A 21,428-nucleotide genomic window follows, 5' to 3' on the forward strand; every position below is an offset into this window, starting at 1 on the left:
TGGCAAGAATCATAGGCCCTCTATAACATGGGATCATTCAGCCCACTGGGTCCACACCAATCCACCAAAGAGCATTCCACCCACCTTATCCACCCATTTACCATGGTTAATCCACCTATTCTGGACAGCCCTGGGCACTAGGGGCAATTTAGCATGGCCAATCCACCTACGTAGCCACCTTTGGACTGTGGGAGGAAACCCAAGCAGACACAGGGACAATGTACAAACTCCACACAAACAGCTGCTGAGGGTGGAAGCGAACTCAAGTCCTTGTTGCTATGAGGCAGCTGTGGTAACCACTGAATCACTGTGCTACCCCAGACAGTAGGCCATTCAGCCCTTCCAATTCCACTTTGCTATTCAGTGAGACCATGGCTGTTCTTCAACAACAACATGATTTGCTCACATTATTCCATATCCTTGATGTTTTCAATATGTAGAAATCTGTCGACCTCTGTCTTGAAAGGACTCAATAACTGAGCCTTCGCAGCATGCTGGAGCAGAGAATTCCCAAGATTCACCACTTTTTGAGTGAAGAAATTCCTCATCATCTTATCCTTCAGTAAAAACTCAGGATGATATCAGTTCGCTGCAAGATGATCATCTATAATTGGAAAATTGATAGGACCAGGGTGTGTTGGCTTTAATTACCAAAGATTGCTGTGTTATGTTGTATTACCAACAAAAACAATCCTGTACTAGGTAACTTGAAGTTCTGTAATCCAATTTTCCAATGGGTAACCACAGAAACTTAACTGGAAGTTCATCTTTTAAACAAATTTCAATTGGGAATCCACATTTAGCAGAATTGTTTTAATCATTCATAGGATTAGGGCATTGCTGGTTAGACCAGCACTTATTGCCCAGAGATAACATGCAAAATAAACACAGCCCTCAGATTTCTGAGGAGGAATCTTCAGTGTTTGCAACAAGACCACCAGCTCTCTATGGACATCAAAGATGCCATGGCAATATTCAAAGAAGCTGGAGAATTCTCTGAGTGACTTACTCAACATGTATAACTGAACTGATCACTAAAACCGATTCAATATCACATGACACCAGGTTATAGTCCAACAGGTTTATTTGATATTTGATATCGCAAACTTTCAGAGCGCTGCTCCTTCATTGGATGAAGTCAGGACGAAAGCTTGTGATTTCAAACAAACCTGTTGGATTACAACCTGGTGTCATTTGACATCTGACTTTGTCCACCCCAGTCTAACACAAGCCCCTCCACATCATTACTGAAACAGGTGGCCTTCCATGACATTGTTGTTGTGAAACCTTACAGAGCACCCATTGTACATTACAGTATGTACATTGTACATTACAGTATGTACATTGTACATTACAGTATGATTGCACCTGACTGGTGTAAAACAATTGGGATGCTCTGTGAGTGTGTAAGTTACTATATATCATGTTTTCTGATTGTTGGCAAAACCAAGCATTTTTGCTTCTCTTCACAACACAGAACCAAATCAATTAATCCCCAAAAGAAAACTGCATCATCAAAATGAGATGCAACTGGTACACAATTTATTAGCTTACATTCCTGTGATCAATATCTTACAGATTGTCCCTGTTCTCACTGACTGCTACCTCCATCACATGAACAATGGGTATAACCTTTGGATTCCTCCATTGGTTGCAGAGAAGTACAAGTACAGCTACAGTGAAGCTGCTCTTTTACGAGAAGCATAATAATCGCAGGCCATCTCTTCCTCTGTACCATTATGTGCAGCCTCTCAATGTTCTGTGAGAAGTGAACTCTCAGAATGAGAAACTGGATGATTGCTGCCTCTTAAAAGTGCTGCGGAAGGTTTTGATTTGATGTTGGCCCTCATTAAAATCATATTTACCCAGTCTCTGTCATTGCATCATACAGCTGAACGCTGACAATATTGAAGGTTCTGAAATGAAGCTTAGAATTTGCCACAATCCGAGCAAGAATTCAGTTGTCTTGCATGAGCAGATTGATTCTTCCTGCCTGTCTGTCTGCCTCTTTGTCAGTCATCAAGGCTGGGATACATGGGGAAGGCTTGAAGGAAAGGATTGGACAGATACTGTATCTGACCATCTCCCATTCCTTCCGGCTTTACAGGGATTTGTACAGAGACAATGCGTTATATCGGAACTTACAAAATAAGAATAGAAACAACATCAGGAGTAGCACTGCTGCCTCAGTGCGCCCGGGTTCGATTCCAGCCTCGGGTGACTGTCTGTTGGAGTTTACACATTCTCCCCTTGTCTGTGTGGGTTTCCTCCCACAATCCAAAGATGTGCATGGTGGACTGGCCATGCTAGATTGTCCAGGGGTGTGCAGCTTAGGTAGAATGGCCATGGGGAACGCAGGCTTACAGGGATTGGCTAGTGGAAAGGATCTGGGTGGGGATGCTCTTTGGAGGCTCAGTGTGGACTCAAGTGGTGTACTTCCACATGGTAGGGATTTTATGATCAGGAGCCCCAAAGCCTTTCCCACGCATAAGCCTCACCATCAAAGTGAGGTCTGATGGGAACACAGTTGCCAATCAGCGCCCAGCAAGCTCAAGCAGAAGGATCTGTTAGGGGGGGAATTTTATGAAGACTGACCAGGGAGGCTCCCCTGCTCTCTGAAATAATACATTTGATTTTTTTTTGCATCCCCCTCAATAGGCTGAATTTCCCACTCAAAGTTCAGCGCTGTCACCACAGTAGCATCCCCACAGTGCCACATGGAGAGTCAGTCTGAACTCACTGACTGAGCTTGTGAAGGGTTGCTCAAACCCACAAAGCTGCTGGTGAAAGTCCTCCCAGAGATATGCACACACATGTGTTACAGGGTCAGGAAAACAGTGGGTTAGAGTCCCAATTAATACTTAATTCATGTTAAACTCCTCTTACCTTGTGTCTAATATCTGTTGTCGGATTGTTTTGATGTATTCGAAGCTGTCAAAGCAGCAGATGTCGTAAACCAGTACGTAGGCATGAGCACTCCGTAGCCCCCGGCAACACGTGTCTGCCCATTCCTGGAAATGACAGGCAAGTTGGGATTAATCCATTACATTCTCAATTAGCCTTAATTAGTTTTAACAATTAAAAATGGAACTTTTCTAAGGTTAGCGCCCAATAGGACAACTGGCACCGAAAAAATTACAGGTCAAGTAAAATGTGATTATCCTCAGAGCACTCTGAAAGGGGTCTTTTATCTCTGATTTCCCCCTGAGAATGGATGCACTGGAGGGGGTGCAGAGCAGGTTCACTGGGTTGATTCTGGAGTTGAGGGGGTTGGCTTATGAGGAGAGACTGGGTAGACTGGGATTATATTCATTGGAATTTAAAAGAATGAAGGGGGATCTTATCGAAACATATAAACATTGAAGGGTAGAAGCAGGGAGACTGTTTCCACTGGTGTGTGAAACTAGAACCAGGGGGTATTGTCTCAAAATAAGGGGGAGCAGATTTAGGACTGAGTTGAGGAGAAACTTCTTCACCCAGAGAGTTGTGAATCTATGGAATTCTCTGTCCTCTGAAGCAGTTGAGGGTGCCTCGTTGAATGTTTTTAAGGCAAAGGTTGATTTTTGACCAGTAAAGGAATTAAGGGTTACGGTGAGCGGGCGGGTAAGTGGAGCTGAGTTTATGGAACGTTCAACCATGATCTTACTGAATGGCGGAGCAGGCTTAACATGACGGATGGCCTACCCCTGCTCCTGTTTCTTATGTTCCTATATTCTCCCATCACGTTGGTAAGTACTGGGAAGGGACATTAAATATTGCAGGAAGACTCACAATTTCTGCTTTGGAGTCCTGCTTTTCAGTTTGGTTGGTGTTAAGCATTTCGAATATGCAGATAATCCACACTAGAATGGCACAGAAAAGGAAGCCAGTCTTTATGGAAATTGTACATTTTTTCAGGTTTTTTTTCAATTTGTGTATACCAAGACAATGCATTAAAACTGTTACAGAATACACATGAAGGAAAAGCTGTGTACAGTATGCATAATCTGGGCAAAATTGGATTGTCACTCAATGTACAATTAATCACACCACTGGGGGCAGCAATGTTAGCTTTATGGTGCCGGATTATTTTCCTGATTTTTTTTTTCTTATTTATTTTGACATCGGATATGGACATTTGTAGTTCATCCCTAATTGCTGTTGAACAGAGTGATGGGGGTATTTCAGGGTCAACTACTTCGCTCTGGCCTTGGAGTCACATACCAAGCATGAAAAGGCAATTGGAGGCCAGATGAATCTTTCCCGCAATTGATGACAGCTGCCATCTGAGTTTGTATGAATTTAATTTCAATTCCTTTTTCGGTCAGGTCTCCAATTTAACATTCACTTCAACCTCACCTGCTTTGCACTGCCACCCAGCTCTCGCCCAATGGGACCAGGATAGTCACATGATTCCCAACAAGTCAAACCAATCAGGAAACCGAGGGACACAAGTGACAAAGACTAAACTGTAGGACATAGAACATGGAACATTACAGCACAGTACAGACCCTTCAGCCCTCAATGTTGCACCAATCTGTGGAACCAATCTGAAGCCCATCTAACCTACATTATTCCATTTTCATCCCTATGCCTATCCAATGACCATTTAAATGTCCTTAAACTTGCCAAGTCTACTATTATTGCAGGCAGTGCATTCATGTCTCTCCTACTCTCTGAGCAAAGAAACTACCTCTGGCATCCTTTATCTATCACCCCTCATTTTAAAGCTATGTCCCCTCATGCTGGCCATCGCCATCGGAGGAGAAGGGCTCTCACTGTCCAACCTATCTAACCCTCTGATTATCTTATATGTCTCTATTAAGTCACCTCTCAACTTTCTTCTCTCTAATGAAAACAGCCTCAAGTCCCTCAACCTTTCTTCATAAGATCTTCCCTCCAAACCAGGCAACATCCTAGTAAATCGCCTCTGAACTCTTTCCAAAGCTTCCACATCCTTCCTATATTGTGGTGACCAGAACTGTACGCAATACTCCAAATGTGACCATGTCAGAGTTTTGTACAGCTGCAACATGATCTCATGGTTTTGAAACTCAATCCCTCCACCAATAAAAGTTAACACATCATATGCCTTCTTAACAACCCTATCAACCTGGTTGGCAACTTTCAAGGATCTATGTACCAGGACACCTAGATCTCTCTGCTCATCTACATGACCAAGAATCTTACCATTAGCCCAGTACCCTGCATTCCTATTACTCCTTCAAAAGTGAATCATCTCACACTTTTCCACATAAAACTCCATTTGCCACCTCTCAGCCCAGCTTTGCAGCTTATCTATGTCTCTCTGTAACTCACAACATCCTTCATCACTATCCACAACTCCACCGACCTTAGTGTCATCTGCAAATTTACTAACCCATCCTTCTATGGCCTCATCCAGATCATTTATAAAATGACAAACAGTGGACCCAAAACCGATTCTTGTGGTACTCCAGTAGTAACTGAACTCCAGGATGAATATTTCCCATCAACCACCACCCTCTGTCTTCTTTCAGCCAGCCAATTTCTGATCCAAACTGCAAAGTCATCCTCAATCCCACGCCTCCATATTGTGTGCAATAGCCTACTGTGGGGAACCTTATCAAACACCTTATTGAAATCTATATACATCACATCAACCACTTTACTCTCATCCACCTCTTTGGTCATCTTCTCAAAGAACTCAATAATGTTTGTGAGGCACGACCTATTCTTCACAAAACTGTGTTGACTATCGCTAATCAACTTATTTCTTTCTAGATGATTATAAATCCTATCTCTTATAACCTTTTCCAACACTTAATCCCACAACTGAAGTAAGGCTCACTGGTCTATAATTAACAGGGTTGTCTCTACTCCCCCTTCTTGAACAAGGGGACAACATTTGCTCTCCTTCTGGCACTATTCCTGTAGACAATGACGACATAAAGATCAAAGCCAGAGGTTCTGCAATCTCCTCCCTGGCATCCCAGAGAATCCTTGGATAAATCCCATCCAGCCCAGGGGACTTATCTATTCTCATACTTTCCAGAATTACTTATACCTCCTCCTTATGCACCTCAATCCCATCTAGTTTAGTAGCCCATTTCTCAGTATTTTCCTTGACCACATTGTCTTTTTCCAGTTGAATACTGAAAATAAGCATTAATTTAGCACGTCTTTATCTCCTCTAATTCCACGCACAACTTCTAACTACCATGCTTGATTGGCCCTAATCTTACTCTAGTCATTTTTTTATTCTTGATATATCTATAGAAAGCTTTAAGATTTTCCTTGATCCTATCCGCCAACGACTTCTCATGTCCCTTCCTGGCTTTTCATAGCTCTCTCTTTAGGTCTTTCCTGGCCAACTTGTAAGTCTCAAACACCCTAACTGAGCCATCACATCTCATCCGAACATAAACCTTCTTCTTCCTCTTGTCAAGAGATTCAACCACAGCTCCTGCGCACAACACCTCCTCCCTGTATGACAGGTACATACTTATCAAGGACACACAGTAGCTGTTCCTTGAACAAGCTCCACATTTCAATTGTGCCCATCCACTGCAGTTTCCTTCCCCACCCTATGCATCCTAAATCTTGCCTAACTGTATCATAATTGACTTTCTCCCAGCTCTAACTCTTGCCCTGCGGTATATACGCATCCCTTTCCGTCACTAAAGTAAACATAACCTAATTGTAGTCACCATCATTATAGTGCTTTGCACTTGATTTTACAACTGCAGAAACCAGGATTAGATCAAAGATGGGATCAGTGCATATTGTTGGAGAACGGGGTTATGGAGCCCATGACAGTGTGAAATCACGAACAGTCAGTTCGGCAACAATGTGCGCTTCTGCCACGTGAATTAGCTATAATGTGAACTTTCCTTACCTGTATTGGCTATAACATGATTGAAGTCCCATTGGTTTAAATGGTGCTGTTATTACACGATTTTCTTGTAATGGGGGATCACACAAGAATGAAACTTTTGCATTATATCAAAACAGACTGCATGTTGGGTGACTGAGGTGGAATGTGAAATTTTGATTTCCAATAGGGGGAGTGGGGGGGATTGCATTGCAAGGTACTGTTAATGGTGTGTGTTTCTTTTAACTTTCTCATTGGATGTGGGTTTTGTTGGTTGAGCCAACATTTATAGCAATTGGAAAGGGGGTGGTGAGCTGCCTTCTTGAACCACTGCAGTCCATGTGCTGTCGGTGGATCGACAGTGCCATCAGGGAGGGAGTGCCAGGATTTTGACCCAGCGACAGTGAGGGAAATATTTCCAATATAATTCGAAGCCTGGATGGTGACTGGCTTGGAGGAGAACTTGAGGGTGATGGTGTTCCCATGTATTTGCAGCTCTAGTCCTTCGAGATGGGGGTGGCTGAATGTTTGGAAAGTGCTGTCTAAGGATCTTTGGTGAAGGACATCTTATAGGTGCTGCTACTACTGAGCGTTGATTTTGGCAGAAGTAGATGTTTGCGAAGGTGGTGCTAATCATGCAGGCCGCTTAGTGGGTGGCATGGTGGCACAGTGGTTAGCACTGCTGCCTCACAGCGCCAGAGACCCGGGTTCAATTCCCGACTCAGGCGACTGACTGTGTGGAGTTTGCACATTCTCCCCGTGTCTGCGTGGGTTTCCTCTGGGTGCTCCGGTTTCCTCCCAAAACACAAAGATGTGCGGGGTTAGATGAATTGGCCATGCTAAATTGCCCATAGTGTTAGGTAAAGGGGTAAATGTAGGGGAATGGGTGGGTTGCGCTTCGGCGTGTCGGTGTGGACTTGTTGGGCTGAAGGGCCTGTTTCCACACTGTAAGCAATCTAATCTAATCCTGGATGTTGTTGAGCTTCTTGAGTGTTGTTGGGAGCATTTCGGCACACACCAGACTCTTGCCTTGTAGATGGTGGACAGGCTCTGGGGAGTCAGGAGGTGAGTTACTCACTGCAGTATTCCTAACCTCTGACCTGCTCTTGTTTCTGCCACATCAAGCCTCACAGCAACCCGTGATGGTAATATGCCTGCACGCCATGATTGCCCATTGGCAGGAAACCTTTTACAACTGCACCAGGCCTTCAAGATAAATTCAGCAGTGCTCACCTATCCTGCAGCACTGGAGGTTGTGGCGTGCATGTTAGCTTTGTGCAGTTGAGTGTGAGTTCATTGGTGTTGCGAAGCTGGACACTGCAGTGTTAGGAAATATGGTGGGCAACACAAGGGCAACTCACTTGGAGGCTCAGGAGGGAACGGTTTAGTGACCTGGGTGCACTGGATGGGGCTTTAGTTACAGAAAATAGACCAAGTTGAGATTCTCTCTGCTCACCAGTTCTGTGAAGTCAGTCCCTGGTGCAGCTCATTAGACTGTTCACCTTCTTTCCACAGTTCAGCTGCTGGAGAATCCGCGGGTTATCATCCAATACTCTCACAACCTCCGGAAAAGGAGAAGAGGCTGGAACAAAGTCTCCAGCTACCCCACAGCATTGGTGGCAGAACCCATCACCAGGAAGCAGCCATGGGGGAACACTGCCAATCAGGGAAGGCATGGTAGAAGGTGGGCACTGGTCTTTGGCAGCAAAGTCATGGGTCCGATGTATGGTGTTCCTGTTGGTTCAGGAGGCTCTTTAAAACCCTTCAGGAACTGCAACGTTGACCGTTGATGGTGGGTTTCACCCTCTGGAAAGCCACCCCCTTCACAGACTCGCCCATGTTTCCCCAGCACTCTGCTGACACTAAACGTTTCATTCAGTCTCATGTGGGAAATGGGGTGAGGACGAGAGGGTAGAGGTGACACATAGGAAACAGCACGTCCTGGAAGTGAGCTGACTCTCAATCCCACTGCAAAGATCTCAGATAAGAACGGACAGCCACTGTGATCTGTTTTAAGATGGTTCCCCACCACAGCTCTTCATGGGGGAAAGCTCCCCCTGATGGATTTACTGCTGCCACCCTCTTTCCTGGTAACAATCCACATTGCCTGCTTAAACGAGTGAGGCAGAAGCTAAAAACTTGGTCATCTAACAAGAAAAGGCTCCTATCTTAACCAAGACATGGCCTGTTGCATGGTAGACATTGTGTTACACTGGTAAGATTGATGAAGCATTGCTGAGATTATGAGGAGACCACCCAAGTCTTACTTCACTGAGATCCAAATCTATATCTTCCCAACCAAGTCCATGTGATATTATGATGGTTGGTGATGTATCTTGCATCACCTTAATCTTTTCAGATTCTTACATCCTTATACAACACACCAGTCATCCAGAGTGAGCAGGCAGTGGAATCATTGTACTGGAGTTTATAGCTGCAAATTTAGCTGACATCCCTCCCACCTCTCACCCATCACTCATTCATAAATTGATGATAATTAGGTTGGCAATTCCACATCATCACGCCAGCCTCCGATATTACTGATACCAAGTGGGCATGCAAATGGGAAACTTGCCCGTCGTTTTGAACTAACCAATCAAATGGCTCGTGAGATTGCTAAAGACGCAATCTCTCTCTCAGTTGGAGCACATTACAGAGGAAACAGGCACCCCCCCCCCATGGAGTAGGCACTGGGCCATTGGTGTCACCCTGTAGAACGCAAAACCTCCAATTGTCACTGAACCTGATGTCTCCTGGTCCCTGGCAAGGAGCGAATTTGATGAGCTTTTTTGAAAAGTGACCTCCCATATCCAAAACTGGCTGGGTAGACTGTGAGGTATTGTGACCATCTTGTTGTGAAGATTTGTAGCACATTGTAATGTTTATTTGAGAACTAAAGTGGAGGAAAATGGATTTTAAGTTTTAGAGTTCTGTGAAAATCTGATCTTTCTTAAAGCTCAGAAAGTCATTTTGAACATTGAGTTACAACAGCATTTCCAAAACATTGTGTGATTTCAGCGAAATGACCAGAATGTTAATTGTGTAAGTGAATAATTGTTAAGGTATTTGCTGACTTTGGTTTTATGACCCAGAGAGAAAGCGGAAGGGTCTGAAACAGATTCGTGCATGTTGAAGAATCAGATAACAGCAGAAGTGTTGTTATAAGCAGTTTCCAAACTGTTAGGCTAAGGAACAAGTCCTGAGTTACTTAGAACTCAATGAGGTGATAGCTCAAAAAGTAGAAGACCGTAGAGATGTCAGAGAGATCCAACAAGGCTGTGGAAGACATGAGTTTGCTTAAGGTTAAGGAAATAGTGAGCTGAGTTAGCAGCTTGCTTTACAGGTCCCAGGGAGAGATAAAAGAGGGGAAGCAAATAGCATTGAGCAAGTACCCGAAGTGTATTTGTACAGTGTACCAGATAAGGAAGAAGAATGGAAATATGAGTGTCTCCTTTGACAATACTTTTGCCAAAAGGTAGCAGGTACATGGGAACAGTACCTCCTGCAAGTGTCCCTCCAACACACAGTCTGGCTTGGATATATGTTGCCATTCCTTCACTGTCACTGGGTCAAAATCTGGGAACTCCTTTCCTAACACCATTGTGAATTTACCAAAACCATGTGGATTAATACAACTCAAGTAGACAGCTCTTCACCACCTTCACACAGGTAATCACAGGTGAGTAGTGAATGCTGGCCTGACCAGTGAGAGGCAAATCCTGTGAAAAGAAACGTTAAATTATTCTGTCCCACTAGAGGCATGCACTCCAAATCGATTAACCGAACCTGAATACTGTGAGTGCTTTGAATCTGTCATAAAACAGTAAATATTGGAAAGAGGTCAGGCATTAAGTTGTGAGAGTGACCTTGCTCCTCTCTCCATCCCTTTGTCCTTGATCTATTTGCTTAAAAACTGTTTGGTTATAATATCTTCCACCTCTGGGGAAAGGTCGTTCACCTGATATATCCCCCTTTACAGATGCTCCTTGGCTCGTTAAATGCTTCAAGCAATTTCTATTTTTATTTCTCTTATTATCACTGTATGGCCACCAGAGACAGCTACATAAACTAAACTGGCAGCTCGTTCCAGTACGTGACAAATCCACCTTATTATTCCATCTCGGCATTCCCTATCCATCTACACAGTCTTTGATCTGAATAGTCAGCAATTTGCCTACTCTCCACCTACACAGAGGCTACCTCACACACAGCCACTTGGCCCAAAAGCTCTGTGCTGGCGTTACACTGCTGATGAGACTCATACAGTCATAGATGTCCACAGCATAGAAAAAGGCCCATTGGCCATTGCATCCATGCCAGAAGAAACAACATCACTATTCTAATCCCATTTTCCAGCACTTGGCCCATGTCCTTTGATGCCTTGACTCCTCCTGACCATATTCACTGAACCTCATTAGCATAACCCTCCCTTTCTTTCTCCTTAAATACCTCAATGCTACCATCTTCATTCCTTGTCGTAACACCAGTACATGTACATCAGTATAAAAATATAACCAAAACAACTACACTGTGACTACAATCGGTGTGGAAGAAGGAGAGTTGAAGAGATCCCATCAGACTCTTGATTTGGAGATTTATCGCTGTTCCTTCATTGCTGTTTGTTCAAACTCTGTCCCTGCTGAAACTCTCGATGTAACGACATGATATAAGCCAGATTCATTGCTGCAGTTCCATATATGTATCACAATCTTCCCATGGGCAATGACGGATAGGGAGTGAGTGATGGATTGACCAGCAATGTCAAACTACCAGGAATGACTTTATATTATGATCAATCACCAAGGAAACAAACCATCTCTGAGCAGTTTCCTTGATATTCAGTCATGACTAAGCAGTATACATTTGTAACTTCTATCCTGACTCCCCACAACCAGTCCACTGTCTACTAGGCAGAGGTCAGGTGTCTGATGGATGCCCTGCCCCCCCCGGTGTCTGGATAGGTGCAGCTCCAGACTACACCTTCAGGGCCTTGCACTGACGATAATCAGACACTGGAGGCTGGAATCGTATAAACTCAAAATGGCAGCGAGGGGTAGGAGTGGGCTTCAGTGACAATGGACATGGCCACCAACAAGGACAGAGGTGGGGAGGTGAACTAGCTCCACAGAGGCTGGTATCCCGTCACCAAGTTACCCCTTATTTACACGTGAAAAGGCCTTGACCCTGATCCAGCTCCCTCAGAGCTGGCTCTCAGAGTGAACAGGACCTCTGACACTCCTGTTTATGTTTTTTACTTTCCTTTTTTTTGTTTGTCTTTATTTCTCTCAGAGTGAACCGAACCACTCAACCTCCTGTTTATTTTGTTCTTTTCATTCTATTTTTTCTTTTTCATTTTCTTTTTTTTATTTTACCCACACACTACCGCCTAACTGCAGTAGTGCTTAGTATTTCCCCAGGGTCTGGGTGGGTTGTTCTTCGAAGGGTCGGTATGGACTTGTTGGGCCGAAGGGCCTGTTTCCACACTGTAGGGAATCAAATCTAATCATTCACCCATGTTGTGTGTGTGCAGGTGTGAGACACAGTGAAAGATACAAGGTGCACGAATCTTTATTCAATTTCCACCACCAGGAAGAAAAGAAATACCCAAGTGGCCAGTGAGAAGTAGTGCCCTTCACATCAAAGGGCAATGCTGAGTGATCACTCCTGTTAACATGTGTCAGGAGAGATAAAAGAGGGGAAGCAAATAGCATTGAGCAAGTATCCGAAGTGTATTTGTACAGTGTACCAGATAAGGAAGAAGAATGGAAATATGAGTGTCTCCTTTGACAATACTTTTGCCAAAAGGTAGCAGGTACATGGGAACAGTACCTCCTGCAAGTGTCCCTCCAACACATAGTCTGACTTAGATATATATTGCCATTCCTTCACTGTCACTGGGTCAAAATCTGGGAACTCCTTTCCTAACACCATTGTGAATTTACCAAAACCATGTGGATTAATACAACTCAAGTAGACAGCTCTTCACCACCTTCACACAGGTAATCACAGGTGTGTCAGCCAAGGCTTCCAGACTGGACCATATTAACAGCCTCAAGCAGGGAATCTGGAAGCAGATCATTCAGCCTATTGGGTCCACATCAACCCACCAAAACAGCATTTCAGCCATACCCAATCTATCCCTGTATTTGCCATGGGTAATCCACCGCGTCTGCACATTCCTCAGACACCATGCTGTCCCTATCTCTGAGCCCCCATGCTGTCCCTATCACTGAGTCAACATGCTGTCCCTATCACTGAGACACCGTGCTGTCCCTATCACTGAGACATTGTGCCGTCCCTATCACTGACACACCATGCTGTCCCTATCACTGAGACATTGTGCTGTCCCTATCACTGCGACACCGTGCTCTCCCTATCACTGAGACATTGTGCCGTCCCTATCACTGACACACCATGCTGTCTCTATCACTGAGACACCGTGCTGTCCCTATCACTGAGACATTGTGCCGTCCCTATCACTGACACACCATGCTGTCTCTATCACTGAGACATTGTGCTGTCCCAATCACTGAGATATTGTGCTGTCCCTATCACTGAGACACTGTGCTGTCCCTATCACTGAGCCACTGTTCTGTCTCTATCTCTGAGTCACTGCACTGTCCCTATCACTGAGTCACAGATCTGTCTCTATCTCTGAGGCACCGTGCACTCCCTATCACTGAGACACCGTGCTATCCCTATCACTGAGACATTGTGCCGTCCCTATCACTGAGACACCGTGCTGTCCCTATCACTGAGACACTGTGCTGTCTCTATCACTGAGAAACTGTGCTGTCCCTATCACTGAGTCATTGTGCTGTCTTTATCTCTGGACATTGTGCTGTCCCTATCACTGAGATACCGTGCTGTCCCTGTCACTGAGACACTTAGCTGTCCCTATTACTGAGACATCATGCTGTCTCTATCACTGAGTCACTGTGCTGTCTCTATAACTGAGCCACTGTGCTGTCCCTGTCACTGAGACACGATGCAGTCCCTATCAAAGAGACAGCATGTCTATCACTGAGACACTGTGCTGTCCCTATCACTGAGACACTGTGCTGTCCTTATCACTGAGACATTGTGCTGTCCCTATCATTGAGTCTCTGTGCTGTCTCTATCACTGAGCCACTGTGCTGTCCCTTTCACTGAGACACGATGCAGTCCCTATCACGGAGTCACTGTGCTGTCTGTATCACTGAGTCACTGTGCTGTCACAATCACTGAGTCGCCGTGTTGACCCAATCACTGACACACCGTGCTGTACCTGTCACTGACTCACTGTGCTGTCCCTATCACTGAGACACCGTGCTGTCTCTATCACTGAGTCACTGTGCTGTCTCTATCACTGAGACACCGTGCTGCCTCTTTCACTGAGACAATGTGCTGTTCCTATCACTGAGACACCGTACTGTTCCTATCAGTGAGACACTGTGCTGTCCTTATCACTGAGACACCGTGCTGTCCCTTCCTCTGAGACACCGTGCTGTCCTTATCACTGAGTCACTGTGCTGTCCCTATCACTGAGACATTGTGCTGTCCTTATCACTGAGTCACTGTGCTGTCCCTATCACTGAGACATTGTGCTGTCCCTATCACTGAGTCACTGTGCTGTCCCTATCACTGAGATATTCTGCTGTCCCTATCGCTGAGTCACTGTGCTGTCTCTATCACTGAGACACCGTGCTGTCCCAGTCAAAGAGCCACAGTGCTCCCTTATCACTGAGACACTGTGCTGTCCCTATTGCTGAGACATTGTGCTGTCCCAATCACTGAGACACTGTGCTGTCCCAATCACCGTCTCACCGTGCTGTCCCGATCACTGAGACACTGTGCTGCCTCTATCACTGCGACACCGTGCTGTCCCGATCACTGAGACACTGTGCTGCCTCTATCACTGAGACACTGTGCTGTCTCTATCACTGAGACACTGTGCTGTCTTCATCACCGAGACACTGTGCTGTCGGTATCACTGAGTCTCCATGCTGTCCCTATCACTGAGACACCGTGCTGTCCCTATCACTGAAACATTGTGCTGTCCCTATCGCTGAGCCACTGTGATGTCCCAATCACCGAGTCACCGTGCTGTCCATATCACTGAGACACCGTGCTGTTCCTATCGCTGAGCCACTGTGATGTCCCCATCACTGAGTCACTGCACTGTCCCTATCACTGAGTCACAGAGCTGTCTCTATCTCTGAGTCACCGTGCAGTCCCTAGCACTGAGCCATTGTGCTATCTTTATTTCTGAGTCACTTTGCAGTCCCTATCTCTGAGATTCTCTGCTGTCTCTATCACTGTGTCACTGTACTGTCCCTATCACTGAGTCACTGTGCTGTCCCTATCACTGAGTCACTGAGCTGTCACTATCACTGAGACATTGTGCTGTCCCTATCATTGAGACACCGTGCTGTTCCTATCGCTGAGCCTCTGCACTATCCCTATCACTGAGACACTGTGCTGTCCCTATCACTGAGTCACCGTGCTGTCCCTATCACTGAGACACTGAGCTGTCCCAATCATTAAGTCACTGTGCTGTCCCAATCACTGAGTCACTGTGCTGTCCCAATCACTGAGACACAGAGCTGTCCCAATCATTAAGTCACTGTGCTGTCCCTATCACTGAGTCACCGTGCTGTCCTTATCACTGAGACATTGAGCTGTCCCAATCATTAAGTCACCGTGCTGTCCCTATCGCTGAGACACTGTGCAGTCCCTATTGCTGAGAGACTGTGCTGTCCCAATCACTGAGTCACCGTGCTGTCCCTATCACTGAGACACCGTCTGTCTCTATCATTGAGAGACCGTGCTGTCCCTATCACTGAGACATTGTGCTGTCCCTATCACTGAGACACCGTGCTGTCTCTATCACTGAGACACCGTGCTGTCCCTATCACTGAGACACCGTGCTGTCTCTATCACTGAGACACCGTGCTGTCCCTATCACTGAGACACCGTGCTGTCTCTATCACTGAGACACCGTGCTGTCCCTATCACTGAGACACCGTGCTGTCCCTATCACTGAGACACCGTGCTGTCCCTATCACTGAGACACCGTGCTGTCTCTATCACTGAGACACCGTGCTGTCCCTATCACTGAGACACCGTGCTGTCCCTATCACTGAGACACTGTGCTGTCCCTATCACTGAGACACCGTGCTGTCCCTATCACTGAGACACTGTGCTGTCCCTATCACTGAGTCACAGAGCTGTCTCTATCACTGAGCCATTGTGCTGACTTTATTTCTGAGTCACTTTGCTGTCCCTATCTCTGAGATTCTGTGCTGTCGCAATCACTGTGTCACTGTACTGTCCTTATCACTGAGTCACTGAGCTGCCCCTATCACTGAGTCCCTGAGCTGTCTCTATCTCTGGGTCACCCTGCACTCCCTATCACTGAGTCACTGTACTGTCCCTACGACTGAGCCAATGTGCACTCGCTATCACTGAGCCCCTGTGCTGTCCCTATCGCTGAGACATTGTGCTGTCCCTATCATTGAGACACCGTGCTGTTCCTATCGCTGAGCCGCTGCAATGTCCCAATTACTGAGACACTGTGCTGTCCCTATCACTGAGTCACCGTGCTGTCCCTATCACTGAGACACTGAGCTGTTCCAATCATTAAGTCACTGTGCTGTCCCAATCACTGAGTCACTGTGCTGTCCCAATCACTGAGACACAGAGCTGTCCCAATTATTAAGTCATGGTGCTGTCCCTATCACTGAGTCACCGTGCTGTCCCGATCACTGAGACACTGAGCTGTGCCAATCATTAAGTCACTGTGCTGTCCCAATCACTGCGACACCGTCCTGTCTCTATCACTGAGCCACTGTGATGTCCATATCACTGAGTCACTGTGCTGTCCCTATCACTGAGACACCGTGCTGTCTCTATCACTGAGACACCGTGCTGTCCCTATCACTGAGACAGCGTGCTGTCCCTATCACTGAGACACCGTGCTGTCCCTATCGCTGAGCTACTGTGATGTCCCTATCACTGAGACAATGTGCTGTCCCTATCACTGAGACACCGTGCTGTCCCTATCGCTGAGCTACTGTGATGTCCCAATCACTGAGACACCGTGCTGTCCCTATTACTGAGACAGCGTGCTGTCCCTATCACTGAGACACCGTGCTGTCCCTATCGCTGAGCTACTGTGATGTCCCAATCACTGAGACACTGTGCTGTCCCAATCATTAAGTCACTGTACTGTCCCTATCATTGAGCCACCGTGCTATCCCCATCACTGAGACACTGTGCTGTCCCTATCACAGAAACACTGTGCTGTCTTTATCACTGAGACACTGTGCTGTCCCTATCACTGAGACACTGGGCTGTCCCTATCACTGAGCCACTGTGCTGTCTCTATCTCTGAGTCACTGCACTGTCCCTATCACTGAGTCACAGAGCTGTCTCTATCTCTGAGTCACCGTGCAGTCCGTATCACTGAGTCACTGTACTGTCCCTACGACTGATCCACTGTACTCTCGCTATCACTGAGCCACTGTGCTGTCCCTATTTCTGAGTCACTGTGCAGTCCCTATCTCTGAGACTCTGTGCTGCCCTATCACTGAGTCAATGTTCTGTCCCTATCACTGAGCCACTGTGCTGTCTCTATCTCTGAGTCACTGCACTGTCCCTATCACTGAGTCACAGAGCTGTCTCTATCTCTGAGTCACCGTTCACTCCCTATCACTGAGTCACTGTACTGTCCCTACGACTGATCCACTGTACTCTCGCTATCACTGAGCCACTGTGCTGTGCCTATCGCTGAGCCACTGTGATGTCCGTATTACTGAGACACTGTGCTGTCCCTAACACTGAGTCACCGTGCTGTCCCTATCACTGAGACACCGTGCTGTCTCTATCACTGAGACACTATGCTGTCTTTATCACCGAGACATTGTGCTGTCCCTATCACTGAGACACTGTGCTGTCCCAATCACCATCTCACTGTGCTATCCCTATCACTGAGACACTGTGCTGTCTCTATCACTGAGACACTGTGCTGTCCCTATCAATGAAACATTGTGCTGTCCCAATCACCGAGTCACTGTGCTGATAATATCACTGAGATACCGTGCTGTTCCTATTGCTGAGACACTGTGCTGTCCCTATCAATGAAACATTGTGCTGTCCCTATCGTTGAGTCACTGTGCTGTCCCCATCACTGAGACACTGTGCTGTCCCTATCACTGAGACACTGTGCTGCCCCAATCACCGAGACACTGTGCTGATAATATCACTGAGATACCGTGCTGTTCCTATTGCTGAGACACTGAGCAGTCCCTATCACTGAGTCACTACACTGTCCCAATCACTGAGCCACTGAGTTGTCCCTATCACTGACACACTGTGCTGTCCCTAACACTGAGACACTTCACTGTCCCTATCACTGAGTCACAGAGCTGTCTCTATCACTGAGTCACCGTGCAGTCCCTAGCACTGAGCCATTGTGCTATCTTTATTTCTGAGTCACTTTGCAGTCCCTATCTCTGAGATTCTGTGCTGTCGTAATCACTGCTTCACTGGGCTGTCTCTATCTCTGAGTCACCGTGCACTCCCTATCACTGAGTCACTGTACAGTCCCTACGACTGAGCCACTGTGCTCTCGCTATCACCGAGCCACTGTGCTGTCCCTATCACTGAGACACTGAGCTGTCCCTATCAGTGAGACATTGTGCTGTCCCTATCATTGAGACACCGTGCTGTTCCTATCGCTGAGCCTCTGCACTATCCCTATTACTGAGACACTGTGCTGCCCCAATCACCGAGACACTGTACTGATAATATCACTGAGATACCGTGCTGTTCCTATTGCTGAGACACTGAGCAGTCCCTATCACTGAGTCACCGTGCTGTCCCTATCACTGAGACACTGTGCTGTCCCTATCACTGAGTCACCGTGCTGTCCCTATCACTGAGACACTGAGCTGTCCCAATCATTAAGTCACTGTGTTGTCCCAACCACTGAGACACCGTCCTGTCCCAATCACTGAGACACAGAGCTGTCCCCATCACTGAGACATGGTCCTGTCCCTATCACTGAGTCACCGTGTTGTCCCGATCACTGAGACACTGAGCTGTCCCAATCATTAAGTCACTGTGTTGTCCCAACCACTGAGACACCGTCCTGTCCCAATCACTGAGACACAGAGCTGTCCCCATCACTGAGACATGGTCCTGTCCCTATCACTGAGTCACCGTGTTGTCCCGATCACTGAGACAATGTGCTGTCCCTATCACTGAGTCATTGTGCTGTCTCAATCACTGAGATGCTGTGCTGTCCCTATCACTGAGTCACTGTGCTCTCACTATCACTGAGACACTGTGCTCTCGCTATCACTGTCTCACTGTACTGTCCCTATGACTGAGTCACTGTGCTGTCCCAACCACTGAGGCATTGTGCTGTCCCAATCATTAAGTCACTATACTGTCCCTATCACTGAGTCACTGTGCTGTCCCTATCACTGAGACACCGTGCTGTCTCTATCACTGAGACACCGTGCTGTCTCTATCACTGAGACACCGTGCTGTCCCTATCATTGAAACAACATGCTGTCCCAATCACTGAGTCACTGTACTGTCCCTACGACTGAGACACTGTGCTCTCGCTATCACTGTCTCACTGTACTGTCCCTATCACTGAGTCACTGTGCTGTCCCAATCACTGACACATTGTGCTGTCCCAATCATTAAGTCACTGTACTGTCCCTATCACTGAGTCACTGTGCTGTCCCTATCACTGGGACACCGTGCTGTCTCTATCACTGAGACACTGTGCTGTCCCTATCACTGAGCCACTGGGCTGTCTCTATCTCTGGGTCACTGCACTGTCCCTATCACTGAGTCACAGACCTGTCACTCTCTCTGAGTCACCGTGCAGTCCGTATCACTGAGCCATTGTGCTGTCCCAATCACTGAGACACGGAGCTGTCCCAATCACCGAGTCACCATGCTGGCCCTATCACTGAGACACTGTGCTGTCTTTATCAACGACACAATGTGCTGTTGGTATCACTGAGTCACTATGCTGTCCCAATCACTGAGCTACCGCGCTGTCCCTATCGCTGAGTCACTGTGATGTCCCTATCACTGCGACACCGTGCTGTCTCCATCACTGAGACACTGTGCTGTCCCGATCACTGAGTCATTGTGCTGTCCCTATCACTGAGCCACTGGGCTGTCTCTATCTCTGAGTCACTGCACTGTCCCTATCACTGAGTCACAGAGCTGTCACTATTTCTGAGTCACTGTGCAGTCCCTATCTCTGAGCCTCTGTGCTGTCCCAATCAGTGTGTCACTGTACTGTCCCTATCACTGAGCACTCCCAATCACTGTGTCACTGTACTGTCCTATCACTGAGTCACTGAGCTGTCTCTATCTCTGAGTCACCATGCACTCCCTATCACTGAGTCACTGTACAGTCCCTACAACTGAGACACTGTGCTCTCGCTATCACTGAGCCACTGTGCTGTCGCTATCACTGAGTCACTGTGCTGTCCATATTACTGAGACACTGTGCGGTCCCTGTCACTGAGACACCATGCTGTCCCTATCACTGAGCCACTGTGCTGTCTCTATCTCTGAGTCACTGCACTGTCCTATCACTGAGTCATAGACCTGTCACTCTCTCTGAGTCACCGTGCAGTCCCTATCACTGAGCCATTGTGCTGTTTTTATTTCTGAGTCACTGTGCAGTCCCTATCTCTGAGCCTCTGTGCTGTCCCATTCAGTGTGTCACTGTACTGTCCCTATCACTGAATCACTGAGCTGTCTCTATCACTGAGTCACTGAGCTGTCTCTATCTCTGAGTCACCGTGCACTCCCTATCACTGAGTCACCGAACTGTCCCTACGACTGACCCACTTTGCTCTCGCTATCACTGAGCCACTGAGCTGTCCCTATCACTGAGACAATGTGCTGTCCCTATCACTGAGTCACTGTACAGTCCCTACGACTGAGACACTGTGCTCTAGCTATCATTGTGTCACTGTACTGTCCCTATCACTGAGTCACTGTGATGTCCCTATCACTGAGACACTGTGCGGTCCCTGTCACTGAGTCACCGTGCTGTCCCAATCACTGAGACACTGAGTTGTTCCAATCATTGAGTGACCGTGCTGTCCCTATCACTGAGACACCATGCTGTCCCAATCACCGAGTCACCGTGCTGCCCCTATCACTGAGACACTGTGCTGTCTCCATCACTGAGACATTGTGCTGTCTTTATCACCGAGACAATGTGTTGTCGTTATCACAGAGTCACGGTGCTGTCCCAATCACTGAACCACCGTGTTGTTCCTATCACTGACACACCGTGCTGTCCCTATCGCTGAGCCACTGTGCTGTCCCTATCACTGAGACACAGTGCTGTCCCTATCACTGAGTCACTGTACAGTCCCTACGACTGAGACACTGTGCTCTAGCTATCACTGTGTCACTGTACTGTCCCGAACACTGAGTCACTGTGATGTCCCTATTACTGAGACACTGTGCGGTCCCTGTCACTGAGTCACCGTGCTGTCTCTATCTCTGAGTTACTGCACTGTCCCTATCACTGAGTCACAGATCTGTCTCTATCTCTGAGGCACCG

At 46.9% G+C, this 21,428-nt stretch overlaps 1 protein-coding gene across 1 annotated transcript in view; it reads right to left on the minus strand.

Moving 5' to 3' along the window:
- LOC132830503 (ras-like protein family member 10B) overlaps positions 1 to 21,428 on the minus strand; it is a 282,294-nt gene that overhangs the window by 90,208 nt on the left and 170,658 nt on the right. Inside the window, exon 2 of the mRNA XM_060848266.1 lies at positions 2,887 to 3,011. Within this exon, the coding sequence (XP_060704249.1) occupies positions 2,887 to 3,011 (125 nt within the window). The remainder of the gene's footprint in view (positions 1 to 2,886; positions 3,012 to 21,428) is intronic.

Source organism: Hemiscyllium ocellatum, chromosome 31 (genome assembly GCF_020745735.1).
Source record: "Hemiscyllium ocellatum isolate sHemOce1 chromosome 31, sHemOce1.pat.X.cur, whole genome shotgun sequence".
Lineage (NCBI taxonomy): Eukaryota > Metazoa > Chordata > Chondrichthyes > Orectolobiformes > Hemiscylliidae > Hemiscyllium > Hemiscyllium ocellatum.